Here is a 10,012-nt window from a genome sequence, read left to right as displayed (position 1 = left end):
TCCTAGAAAGAAAAAAAAGGAAGGAAGCCGTCGCTGTCTGTTGGTTTGTTTATCCTTTTTATTAACTGCTCTGGTACCTTTTTATTAACTGCTGTGCTCCCCTGCCGCGCTCAGGCCGTGCGCACCCTGCGCCTGCCCCCTCTCACTTGCAAAAGGCGCCCGCTGCTGCAGGGCTTGTGTTCAAAACCGATCCCAGGGGTTTATTTCCACTCGCGTTTTGCTTTTTTTTTTTTTTTTTTTTTTTTTTTTTTTTTTTTTTTTTTAACTATTACCCGGTGCGGTCGGGGAAGGGACCGAGGACCGGGCAGGCCGCAGGGCCGGGCAGGCCGCTGCCCCTCCCCGCCTCCAGGGGGCGCCCGCCGCCGCCAAGGGCGCAGCGGCCTCCCGGGACGGCGCGTCCCGCCTTCCTTCCCCTCGCCTCAGCCCCGCGGCCTGCCCGGCTCCGCCGCCCGCTTCCCCCCTACCCGCCCGCGGCCATGCTGGCCTCCCGCGGACCGGCCCTGGGCACCGCGCTACGGCGGGCAGCGCCCGGCGGCCCCTTCGCCTCCTTCCACTGCTCCGCTCGGCGCCGCCGCCCCGCCCGCGTCGCTGTGGTGAGTGAACGGCGGGAGGAGGCCGCGGGCTGGGCGAGGAGGGGGGGACGACCCGGGGCAGCGCAGCAGCTCGGAGGAGAAGGGGGGTTGTTTTTTGGTTTTTTTTTACTGCCTGGCTGTCCCCATCCTCCCCCAGCCCGGCGGCAGGGCCCCTCTGCAGCTGGGCTCGCTCCGGCGGAGGCGGGAGGCTTCGGGCCGAGGGAGGACTGGCGGCTGGAAGGCCTTGGGAGAAAGTGAAAGGGAGGAGAGAAAGGTGTTTGGGATTGAGTAGCTCCGAGGAAGCCAGGCCAGGAGTGGGAAACACCTAAAAAAGTGGCTTCTGCGGAGCTGAGGAGTTGTTAGAAGGAGCTGGACCTGAGCTAATGTGCGGTGTGACGGGGGAGGTGCTGGCAGCCCACGGCTGGGGGGGGTTGAAGCCGGCCGGCGGCCGAAGAGCGCACGGCCGGCCGCTCACTCCTCCCTCCCCTCCTCGGTGGGATGGGGGGGAATAGCAAAATTCCTGGGTAGGCATAGAGGCGGTTTAATAGGACAGAAAAGGAAGTGGAAGTAATAATGAAAAAAGAATTAGAATACCCAAAACAAGTGGTGCACAATGTAATTGCTGGCCAACCGGTGGCCAGCCAGTTCCCCGGCAGCAGCGCCCAGCCACCTTTCCCCCTAGTTTATATACCACACATGACGTCATGCGGTATGGAATACCCCTTTGGCCAGTTTGGGTCATCTGCCCTGGCAGATGTGTCCCCTCACAGCTTCTTGTGCCCCCCTTGCCCCCCACCCTCCTCGCTGGCAGGGCAGTATGAGAAGCTGAAAAGTGCTTGACTTAGTGTAAGCACTGCTCAGCAACAGCTAAAACATCAATGTGTTATTAGCATTATTCTCCTAAATCCAAAATACAGCACTATACCAGCTACTAGGAAGAAAATTAACTCTATCCTAGCTGAAATCAGGGCAACAGGGAAATATTTAAATTGGATTATGCCCTTCTGCACAAAGGAGGTAGAGCATGTTAAAAATATAAAAGAAAGTGGGGAGATGGAGGAGCTACAGGCTACCAAAGGAAAATTTAGGCTGTAGATAGCATCTCAAATGGATACACAGCTTTGGAGTAAAATGGACAGGCTTTGAAACTCCAGCTTTGTATAGTCTTGACAGCACAAAATGTAAAGAAATAAGAAGGCATTACCTGCATGAGGAAATCTGTTTGGGGGAGAAGAGTTGGTTCTGGAATAGGCAGAATGCCAGTCCAAATGTCTAAAAGGTAACTTACCAGGAATCCTGTCATTTTAGCAAAGGATGGCTTTTTAAATAGAGAGTGGAAAACAAATGTTATTGTTGACATTAGTGACATAAATTTCTGACTATGGTTTGTCACCAAGCAGGTACTGAAGTCACAGAAGAGGATAGTGTTTTAGTGCTTTGGTTTCAGTGAGTTTCAAAAACATTTTAAAAATATTGCTGACAGAAGATAACTTCAGCACAGTTGCTTGTATGCTTATTCAGTCTAAATTAAATGAAAGATTAAATAAAAAGTTGGAAAGGAGGAGGTGGCTCTTAAATATCAGAGCAGCAAAACTGTAGTTAGTATTAACACGGACAGAAGAATGTCCATGGATCTTACTCATTTGGTGAAGTGATAGTAGGTTTTCATGCCTGCGAGAGCAGAGGACTGGGTGTTGTGATCTGAAAGCCCCTTTGAGTCCAACGTTTCTAAGACAGTTTCAGTTGCAAGTTTCTGTTCATGTGTCTGCGATTAAAAACTTTCAAGCTTCGAAAAACTGAGATAAAACCACAAGGGACGAGAGTAAAGTTGGTAAATGGACTCTCTTTCACAGGTTTCTTTTCTTTCAAAACAAACAACCAAACACAAAACCCACAAGAGTTCGTATGTATACCTACAGGAACTAGATAATCCTTTGGGGTTTTTTGGCTTTGTTTTGTTCTTACAATTGCTTTTTTTTCCTGGGTTTTTTGAAAATGTTTTTTCTTCTACTTTGTGAAAGACTCTCTTCACCCACACAAGGGTAGCTGATTGCTTTGTGCTTTTTATTCTCCAGTGTATATAAACAAACTGAAAGTATTATTACCATAGTAGTGAGGAAAGGTATGGCTAATATAGCATAATTAGATTAAAAGTGATTTAGCTATTGATCTCTGATGTGGATCCTCAGACAAAATACAGCAGCAGGTAAAATAGTTTATCCTAAGTGCCACCTTGAAGTGCACTTCTATCCCACTTCTGTTGGATGTACATCTGGATGAGAAGGTGTTTCACGCAGATACGGATATTTCATAAATAGACGAATGACACTCGGAATAATCCATTGTGTGCAAAATAAAAACATACCTAAGGATATCATGTCAGTTTATTAACTCTGAGGAATAACTGCAAAAGCCAATAAATAAATATTAGTTATTTCTGAGACCTGTCTGTGATGGATAGCTATAAATAGGAACTGCCAGTTCTGCAGTATGTCAAATGGTGACACCAGTGCTAATAGCATGATGTTGGCTGGCTTAGTAAAGAGCTTGTTGCTAAGTTTTTTTTTTGGGGGGGGGGGGGGGGAGGTTTGTTGTTGTTTTTTAAATCTTACAAGGCTTGTGAAAGATCCTGTAGGAAGTTTTGTATCACCTGAAATACTGTCTTGATTTTCTTACTGCAGGTCCTATCTGGTTGTGGTGTCTACGATGGCACAGAAATCCATGAGGCCTCAGCGTAAGTTGCTTTATGAAACTTTGTGCTCTAGAAAAGTCTTCTTTACATTACAGCAGTCTGTTGAATTCAGTTTTGCTCTCTCTGGCCATGAAAATTGCCCTGAAAGATGTATGATGAAGCTTCACAGTTTTCTCATACCATAATGGGGACCTCAGGCTGTGTTCTTGCAGTACTCAGTGATTGTCCAAAGATGCAGCACAGTGCACATGATGCCAGAGCAGTGAGTTTGAGAGAGATTGTCCTTCCTTCAGAAACAGAAATTCAGAGTTCCAGAATCAATCTCAAGAGAGTTAAGACTTCATTTCATAATCACTTTGAGTTTCTGTTCCTGGGGCTAAATCTAACACTAGAATTGTTAATACTCAAGTTGAATTATTAACTCTTAGTGTTAATTGCTAAGAGATGTTTCACCTAGATCTAGATTAAATGTACACGTAGGTCTGTTAATCATGGGACTCTTCCATAGCACCTGGGGACTTGCAGTGAGAAAGTTTTTATTGTTCCTGGTTGCCTGCATAAGAGCAGTGAACAAGAAACTTGTCTCTAGCTTACCTGACCCTGCCTCCAAACTGACTTTCTGTTCTGCTTTGTACTTTGGTGTTACTTGCAGAGATATTGCTGCTACATGCTCAGTATGCTTTGGTAGGATGTGTGTTTTTCCTCTTTCAAAATCAGGTGGTGGAATATTTGTAGCAAGATTTAGGTGCCAGGTAAAGCCTCTTAATAGGTTTTCAGCACATTTTATCTCCATTTTTGTAGCATACTGGTACACCTTAGTCGTGGGGGAGCTGAGGTTCAGATGTATGCTCCAGATGTTCCACAGATGCATGTCATTGACCACAGTAAAGGGCAACCAGCTGAAGCTGAGTCAAGGTAAAGTCTGTGTTTAATGTATTTTCCATGACTGCTGAGCCTCAGTCTTTTAGGCATTCTTCGGACACAGCAGCCTCTAACTGCACTTGTAACACTTTGCTGACTGGCTTTAGTAGCTTTATGCTAGCTGGTGTTTTGATTGAAAAGAAAATAGAAAACAAGTTTTCTGGACTTGATGATACACAGTCTCTTAATGCCTGTGTTTTCCAGTAGTAGTATTTCAGAAGCATCGATAGCTTCAGTTATTGAGTACCACTGTTCTTCTTGCTTCCTCCCTTCCTCCCCCTTCTCTTCCTCTGCCAAAACTTTCTTTATGCTCTTCTGTGCACAAATGCTTAATTCATTTCATTGTTTTATTTCTGGTTCTTCAAGGAATGTTTTAGTGGAATCTGCAAGGATTGCTCGTGGTAAAATTGCAAGCCTGGCTAAGCTCACTACAGCAGACCATGATGCTGTGATATTCCCTGGTGGATTTGGAGCTGCTAAAAACTTGTGAGTGCCAACTAAGCATTAGACTCCTTAACTAAATATTCATGATCAACTATTCGTAATCAACTATGATTCACACAATAAAATGAGGAAGCAACAAATGGCCTTATTTCCTACATATGTAACCACTACTTAACAAGGAAAACTCCTTTCAAAGTGTTGGAGTTAAGTTGTCCTGTTCATGATGGTTTCCAGTCGTAATTCTTATTGGCATTATCACGTTTTAAATTTTCCGAACAATGTTGGTGAGAATTCTGGAGTTTAGATAATGCACAAGAAGTCCTTTTTCCCCCACCCTTGTGGTGATTCTTTTTGGGCCTGACTGAGGGAAGTGAAGGTAAAACTTCAATAGTTTCAGGTGTTACTAGTATTATTATTCTGTTTCTTCATGTCCACCTACCAAAAAGTCCCCTCTTGCATTAGTAACGATAAAACAACAGCTAGCTCAAAAAAAAAAAAGAAGTCTTAGCCATGTGGAATACTGATGATCTTGTTATTGACCTGCCATTTTGGTGGCTTTGAGAAACCTGAATGTTATTTCCCTTTTCTTCTTATGTATACTTCTTCTTTGAAAATGTTGTTCCACTTCTCAGTAATCCTAGAAAGGTCATTTGATAATTCTTATTTCTAGATGTTTATATCAAGCAAGGAACTTTCTGACATACCAAAGCCTTAGAAGTGAGTCATTTTGGCTAAAGCATTGGTGGTCAACTACAGGCTTTTTCAACCACCTTTTAGAAGCTATTAACTTTGTGATGACCCTTGAGAGCCAGTCTGAGGGCAGATAGGCATCTCTATTTGTAGGTTTATACTGAAGTATGTATAAAGTTTCTTGTTGTGGCAGATCTACCTTTGCTGTTGATGGGAAAGATTGCAAGGTGAACAGAGAAGTTGAACGTGTCTTGAAAGACTTCCACAAAGCAGGCAAACCTATTGGGTACGTATGTTAGTTGGAGGGGTGTTTGTTTGACAGTGCGAGCGTAGAGACAACATATGTTTTGTTGAAATGTGCAGCTGTTATTGTTGGAACTAGAAAAAGCATCTTTGTTTTTTTTATCAGTTGTAACTTTTTTAAATGCATTTTTCAAGATGCGTGTGTGTGTAGTTGTTTGTCAGAGAAGCAGCTAAGCAAGTGCTGAGTGGAAGTTGCCATGTGCTGTCTTTCAGATTTGTAAGACCATGTCCATTTGAATCCTTTCAATTGCGACTAAGTTTTGAAAGTGTGCTGTTGTAGAATCGCTCTTGTAATTCCTTTTGTTGCAGTCTTTGCTGCATTTCACCAGTGTTGGCAGCAAAGGTTCTCTCTGGTGCTGAAGTAACTGTGGGCCATGAAGAAGAGGAAGGTGGCAAGTGGCCTTATGCTGGGACTGCAGGAGCCATTAAAGAACTGGGAGGAAAGCACTGTGTGAAAGAAGTAACTATATCCTTTCCTGTTAATTTCCATGTTGAGAGACAGTTTAGTAGTGTGTTATTACAGTAATGAATACATGCAGGATCTATGCTTTTCCACTTACAGTTTAGTGGGAATATACAGTATATAGCGGGTAGCATGTAATATGGTGCATGATTAGAAACGTCTTCTGTACACAGCTGTATAGTTAGAAGTCGTTTTCAGTCATTGCCACAGAACTACCTTGGACACCCAGTAATGCAGTAAATGCTGAGTGAATTTCCACATAAAACTGGCATGAGTTACAATTGGTCAGTTCTCTCTCAGATGTTTTTTTCTTTTCCTGAAGGCTAATGCTGTAATCAAACTGTACTCAGAGACATTTTATGACAGTCAGTAAATTTTGTAGGCTTTCTTGTGTTTCTGAGCATTCCCACAGATTGCTCTTGCAGTGTTTGTATTTCTGGCAAAAATAGCTTCTAGTATTTTGGATTATACATTGCAGCTGTCTTTACAGCTGGATGGCATAATATATTTGGAGGTGCTTTTTTATAGGATAGCGGAGTTGTGAGGTTTTGTCAATGATGGTTTATTTTGCAGACAGCATCTGCAAGTGAGATGTAGGCTGTGTTTTCCTTAACTCCCTTTTACGAAGCTCATGTGGATACAAAGAACAAGGTGGTGACTACCCCAGCATTTATGTGTGAAACAGAATTACATAATATCTTCGATGGCATTGGGGCCATGGTAAAGAACGTGCTAAAATTAACCGGCAAATAAAAAAAAATCAGAAATGTTTAAATTTAGGGCATAGTATCAAATACAGTATGGACCAATGGAAATGTTTTCACCTGCTTGTCCTGTTCACGCTCTAGTGAATGCTGACACGATGCCGATTGATTCCCAGCTGCAGGGTTTTCCATGCCCTCTCTGAGAGAGGGGCCTGCAGAAGGGCTAACGGAGTACAAGCAGCCTGGCCTGAGACACAAGAGCATTTTCTTGAGCTTTTTCAGCTGGAGAGCTGTGCAGACTTATTCTGAAACCAGTCTTCCCAGTGCACCAGTGTCAGATCATTTCCATAGGGGCAAAAAGAGACTAAAGGCCCCTTCAGAAGCTGAGGGCAGATGTGTTGTAGGGATATAGCAGATGCAGTGGCAGTATATCTAGTGGACAAAGAATGGGAGTAGAGAAGAATTTGTGCATGGTTCAAGGTTTATGTGCTCAGGCCTGTATCTGTGAACTAAAAGCCAGGATCAGCTGTCAAGGGAATAGGCATCTTCCACATCTTAATTTAGCTTGGGATTAATTAAAAGATGAATGTTTTGTTTTTCCATTTCAAAGAATCCTGTTTTCACAAAAGAGCCATTCTGCGTATCAGTCAGCAGCAGGATACTTCTTAACTGTCACGACACAGGCACTTTGAAAAATTCATCCATTGGCCCATTATAGCTAAAAAGGTCTTGAAATGAAGGAGAAAATATCCGCTGACGTGACGCACAATTTTTAAGGATAATATCCATGATAAAGTAGTTGCATGACGAGCAGTGGATGGAAAAAACAATCTCAAATTATCCTTACTTTCCCTGCTTTAAGGTAATAAAGCTTTCTCTAAAGAAATATTATTGAATGTCTGCAATAACGATGTATAAATAAATTAATTTCTGCCTTTTATCTCATCCTTGTCCCTTCACTTTTGTTTGGCAGCTGCCTCTGATAACTTACTCTGGTTGATACATTCTAGCAGTTTTTCTGCTTTTCAGTTCTCTTCATGTCTGAGACATTTTTTCTGCATAGAATCCAGCAGAGTCTCCTTCCCCCCTTCCAAGTTATTTGTCACCTTTCTATTCATCATGAAGAAACATTTCTCAAACTGAAACAAACAAAATGACATCCCTTACACCTTACCTTGTATTAAAGTTCCTTTCACATGACAGACATGCTGAAGGGAACCTGTATTTTTAAGGGAGAATTGTGTGTTTTGTAAATGAAATCTACAAGCCTTAGATCGGGTTGGAGTATGGTAAATATTGTCTGTGGCTGAAATCTTGCTAGGGGTGTGGAATTAAATTTTTTTTATTGTGGGAAGCAAAGAGGAGGAATGAAGCTTGAATATGAGTGGTGGGCATGCTCATCTTGCTCAGGGTTCACAGAACAAGTGTTTTTGCTTCTGGAGCCTCTTAGTATGTGATTTATTTTTTTGTCACTAAAAATCACGTTAGGATTTAGAAGGTCTGAATTTGTACTTCAAAGATGGCACTGTTTTCTTGGAGGATTTCATAGAGATCTCTTGTGTAGATCACAAACTCCAGCGTGGGTACAAAGAAATCATACACAGAAACCAAGTCATCGTGGTAGCAGGTTCATAAAGTGGATTTTGGGCATATTCTGGAACTTTTTTTGCTTGTGCATCAAATTCTTTAGGAAATTTTCAGTATCAAGTTGGTAAGAAAGAGAATTTAAAATACTGTCACTGTGTAATTCTGTGCAAATAAAGCCTTTCCTCCATAAGCTTTGCTTGTATGTAAGTGGATGTTTTTAATACCAATTTTATACACAGGGTATGGGAGGTCATTATTCATATAAAATGTAGTGACTTTCCTACATCTGCAGGAGTTTTAAAAGAAATTTGGTAACATAAGAAAGTAGCACAAAACAGAGATGGTACTGAAATCCTGGAGCAGAGGGAGAAGAGCTGCTGCCTGTGTTAATGGTACCTTCCTCTGCTATAAGAGTCATCAAAGTTGAGCTCAGCCCTTCCCCTCAGGGACTGTGTGTTAACTCTTTCCATTAGCTCCTCTCACCACAGCAGGTTGTGAATATCTATTTAGGTTTTCTCATATCTGCAGCTCCTAGTAAGTGCAGCTGTGGTGGCATAAAACTTTCTTAGATTCCAAATCTTAAGATTCAGGTGTCCCGAGGAAAAAGATTATTTTTTGAAGAAATTGCTATTATCATGCAGTGACTGGCTGTTGCGAGTTGGTTGGTAGATCATCCAGATGTTGCCTCTTTTTACAGTCCTCTGATATTCTTGAATGCAGATACCCCAATAATGAAGACTACTAATAATCTACTGCGTACTTTCTAAGCAGATGCAGCGGTGGTCATGTGGATCCCTGACCTGGTGGCTTCCAGGTTGGATTATCCCAGTAGCACCTGCTTAGAATCAAGTATGCAAATTGAAAAGCTCACCTAATTTGACATGACATCTCATCTGCTAAATAACAGCAGTACTCTAAAATGATGGTTTCAATATCAGTGACTGTTTGAGGGCTAGGACTGTGAGTCGTAGCGAGAGTAACTGAGGAAGCAGCTCCTCCTCAGTGCCTGAAACTTTTTTCAAGATAGTTACAAGAAGTGAGCTATCCATACAGTGTTGTCAGTGCTGGAAGCTTGGGCATTTAGTGGGGATGCGACAAACAGATACACACCAGGGAAATGAAAGACAAAATTTTATTTTCAGAAATAATCACATTTTAGAGCATCTTTTTACCCTTCTTTTTTTTCTGTCATTCAGAGATAAGATTTTTCAAGGGAGAAAGAATAATGCACCAGGATTGCCTTTCATTTTTTTAATTCTCTCTAATTTCACAGTAATGCGCTGAGTACAAACCTTTGCTACACACATTTTACAATATTTTTTTTTATTAATGGAGGATCTTTTAACTTTGGTGGAAGATGTAAGATTGTCATCCTGGCTTTCAGCCAGTGTAAATTTGGAGGGAAATTCCATGTGCGTTTAGAGATTGATAGAGACATCTGTCTGCCAAGCTGGGTTTTTCCTTTCCTTCCGTTGGGCTGTTTGGAGCTGCTGAGGGGTTTGCTATTTTCAGCCAAGTGGACAGAAGTTTATGATTTATTCGTTTTGTTAAATGCTATCAGAAATAAGAAGTGAAAGAATGTGTATTCTTCAAGCCTCCACAAGGAGGCATGCGATATCTGGCTTATGGATCCTGC

At 42.3% G+C, this 10,012-nt stretch overlaps 1 protein-coding gene across 1 annotated transcript; it reads left to right on the top strand.

Annotated features, from left to right (window-relative positions):
- The first annotated feature begins 375 nt into the window (after nt 1–375).
- On the top strand, nt 376–7,729 carry GATD3 (glutamine amidotransferase class 1 domain containing 3). The gene is made up of 7 exons (XM_075033604.1): nt 376–593; nt 3,254–3,306; nt 4,066–4,179; nt 4,552–4,671; nt 5,513–5,605; nt 5,932–6,088; nt 6,710–7,729. Exons 1-7 carry the CDS (start codon nt 477–479, stop codon nt 6,836–6,838), a joined length of 783 nt encoding a protein of 260 aa, XP_074889705.1. The 5' UTR covers nt 376–476; the 3' UTR covers nt 6,839–7,729.
- Nucleotides 7,730–10,012: the final 2,283 nt, after the last annotated feature.

This window comes from Buteo buteo, chromosome 8 (genome assembly GCF_964188355.1).
Source record: "Buteo buteo chromosome 8, bButBut1.hap1.1, whole genome shotgun sequence".
NCBI lineage: Eukaryota > Metazoa > Chordata > Aves > Accipitriformes > Accipitridae > Buteo > Buteo buteo.
The sequence above is the reverse complement of the archived record's forward strand: the minus strand, read 5'-3'. Positions and strand labels throughout refer to the sequence as shown.